The sequence below is a fragment of the Vicia villosa genome, unplaced genomic scaffold, assembly GCF_029867415.1.
Source record: "Vicia villosa cultivar HV-30 ecotype Madison, WI unplaced genomic scaffold, Vvil1.0 ctg.000621F_1_1, whole genome shotgun sequence".
NCBI lineage: Eukaryota > Viridiplantae > Streptophyta > Magnoliopsida > Fabales > Fabaceae > Vicia > Vicia villosa.
The window spans coordinates 63951-66969 of NW_026705279.1; the positions used below are offsets into that span (position 1 = coordinate 63951).

The 3019-nt window shown below is 38.7% G+C and overlaps 1 protein-coding gene across 1 annotated transcript; it reads left to right on the forward strand.

Annotated features, from left to right (window-relative positions):
- Positions 1-2264: 2264 nt before the first annotated feature.
- On the forward strand, positions 2265-3019 carry LOC131629830 (uncharacterized). The gene is made up of 2 exons (XM_058900629.1): positions 2265-2298; positions 2379-3019. Exons 1-2 carry the CDS (start codon positions 2265-2267, stop codon positions 3017-3019), a joined length of 675 nt encoding a protein of 224 aa, XP_058756612.1.

Below are 3019 nucleotides of genomic sequence, written 5' to 3' on the forward strand. Positions count from 1 at the left end.
GTAAACACAAAGCAAGGCTAGTGGCTAGAGGTTTTCTTCAGAAACCTGGACTAGATTACTTTGAGGTGTTTGCTCCTGTAGCTAGACATGAAACAATCAGGCTGGTGATTGCGTTAGCTGCGAACAAAGGATGGTCCTTGATGCATCTGGATGTAAAGTCTGCATTTCTGAACGGTCCATTACAAGAGGAGGTATATGTGTCACAACCCCCTGGCTTTGTGAAAAAGAATAAGGAAGGGATGGTGTACAAATTACACAAAGCTCTGTATGGATTGAAGCAAGCGCCCGGAGCTTGGAATTTGAAGATTGATTCATTTTTCAAGAAGCAAGGGTTTTAGAAGTGTGAGATGGAATATGGAGTCTATGTGCAACATTCTGGAAGCAATATGATTCTGCTGTGTCTCTGTATGTTGATGACATATTGCTTACGGGGAGTTGTCCAGAAGATCTGATGAAGTTCAAGAAGGTGCTGATGAATGAGTTTGAGATTACAGACCTTGGGAAAATGTCATATTTTCTAGGGATGGAGATTCTGTACTCAGAAGATGGAACCATTCTGCATCAGTTGAAGTATGAGTTAGAACTTCTGAAGAAATTCAAGCTGGAGAATTGCAAAGCTGCTGTTACACCGTCAAAAATGAATCAGAAGTTGGACTCTGATTCTGAAGGTGAAGATGTTGATGCTACGGTATTCAAACAGCTGGTTGGTTCTCTAAGGTATTTGTGTAATACCAGGCCTGATATATGCTACGCAGTTGGATTGGTTAGTAGGTTCATGAGTAAACCTAAGTGGTCCCATTACCAAGCTGCTGTCAGAGTCTTGAGATATGTCAAGGGAACTCTGAAGTTTGGCATATTGTTTCCTTCTGGTAGAAAGGAAGAATCAGAGTTAATGAGTTATTCTGATTCTGATTGGTGTGGAGACAGAGTTGATAGAAGGAGTACTTCTGGATATTTGTTCATGTTTCTGGGAGGCCCTATCTCTTGGAGTTCCAAGAAGCAACCTGTTGTTGCTCTATCAACCTGTGAAGCTGAGTACATCGCAGGCGCTGTAGCTGCATGTCAAGCTGTGTGGCTTCTGAATCTATTAGAAGATCTGAAGATTAGAGTGAAGAAGCCTCTGAAGCTGATGATTGATAACAAGTCTGCAATCAATCTTGGCAAGAATCCGGTGTTACACGGAAGAAGCAAGCATATTGAGACTAAGTATCATTTCTTGAGAAGCCAAGTCCAGAATGGAACATTAGAAGTTGTGCATTGTAGCACCCAGAAGCAGATGGCTGATGTTCTGACGAAGGCGATCAAGACGGATCAATTTCTGCTCTTGAGGGATGGAATTGGCGTTGTCAGCTTTGAGTGAAGAATATGAATTAAGGGATGGTATTGAAGAGTAATTCAATATTCAGAAGATGAGCATCAAAAGTTGTGATGTGGGCTGATCTTCTGATGGTTACTCAGAAGATGTCGTTGACCAGAAGATGTTATCTTCTGGGTCCCATTAGCTTAGCTGTTTAGTAGTAAGGGTACTTTAGTATTTTGTAGTACTGTACTGTTTGTACCTTAGACTTGTTCACTAAGTTTAGTCTGTTTTAGGGCTTATGTGGCAAGATTTTCTTTTCTTATAAATAGCCTTGTAATAGCTATCATTAATAGAATATACAACATTTTATTCTCTCATCTCTTTTGCGCCGTTATTCTATTATTCTCTTTGTCACCATCTTTATTCATTGTGCACCAACAAAAATAAGAAGAAAGATGGACATCCACTAATATAAATATTCATAACAAAATTAGGTTTTTGTCTAAGTCACCATGGTCTAATATCTCAACTTAGGTTTTTATCGCACATTTTCTTCTCTAATATATCAACTCTTATGTTTTTTCTTGACATCTCAAAATTAAATTTCTTTCATTTTACTATATCCACAATCTTCATTGTGTCACATACATGCACACACGTGGAAATATCCGAAATTTCATAAACCAAGTCAACATGTGATGCAATACAATTAATTAACTGATATAGAATCAACATAAAGAAGTTCCATAAATATACATTTCTCTTTAATGTCTCTTGAATACATTTATTAATTTTCAAAATCTGGTTAATTAAAAAATCAACTTTTCTATTTGGTCTCAAAAATAATGGCCAAAGAAACCAACTTGTTCCTATAAATACCAAGCAAGTACAAATCTAAGGATATATGTTCTAGAAGAAACAAGAAACCTCGGAGAACTTATTCTGTCTTTGTTGTCTAATTGAAATGGCCTCATCTTATAACGGAAAACCGTCTTCTGGTAAGTGTCTTTTCGTTTCCACTTTCTTTGGTTTGGTTTTGTTCTTTCTTTTGATTATATTTATTTCTTTTGGTTCACAGATAATGGGTTTTCAACAGTTCCTGCATGGGAAAAGAAGTTTTGTGCTTCGGTTGGTTCAGTTCCATGGGAAAAGCTAATAGAAGGCAAGAATAATATGTTTATCTATTCCAATGTCGCAAACTGGGAAGATTCTGCTGTCAAAGAGGCGTTTGATAATGCAAAAAACAGGTTTTGGGCTGAGATCAACGGCTTTCCCTGCGATATTCCGTTGCCTGATCCCGACATGCACATCGATGATGTAGATTGGGACGCTAGTTCCGATCCTGAACTCTATCTAGAATTGGATCGAGTAGAAGAGGCCCGTCGGAACATGAAGGAAAAGCGTAAGGAGAATGAGATTCTCGGAAATTCTTTCCTATTAAATCAGGCTTCTGGTTCGGGACGAGGACCCGGACCTAGTGCATGGGAGGGTAAAAAAGTAATAAAGTCATTTGAACCACACCTTGCTGGATGGGGATGGGGGATCAAAGATGATAATTCTCGAAGGTGGATTCCGAAGGAGCAATATGGTGGTGACTTGGATGGCAAGCATCAAGCAAGAAATGATGAGAAAAGAAATTGGGAATCTTGTGAAGGATGTAAGAGAGGGAGAGAGAATAATGATGATGAGATGAATGGAGGAGGAAAGAGGAGAAATTAG

Bases quoted from the DNA above. Each gene is read 5' to 3' on its own strand.
- LOC131629830 (XM_058900629.1), top strand. From the start codon at position 2,265: ATGGCCTCATCTTATAACGGAAAACCGTCTTCTG. The intron at 2,299-2,378 runs GTAAGTGTCTTT...TTTGGTTCACAG, and splicing joins TAACGGAAAACCGTCTTCTG to ATAATGGGTTTTCAACAGTT.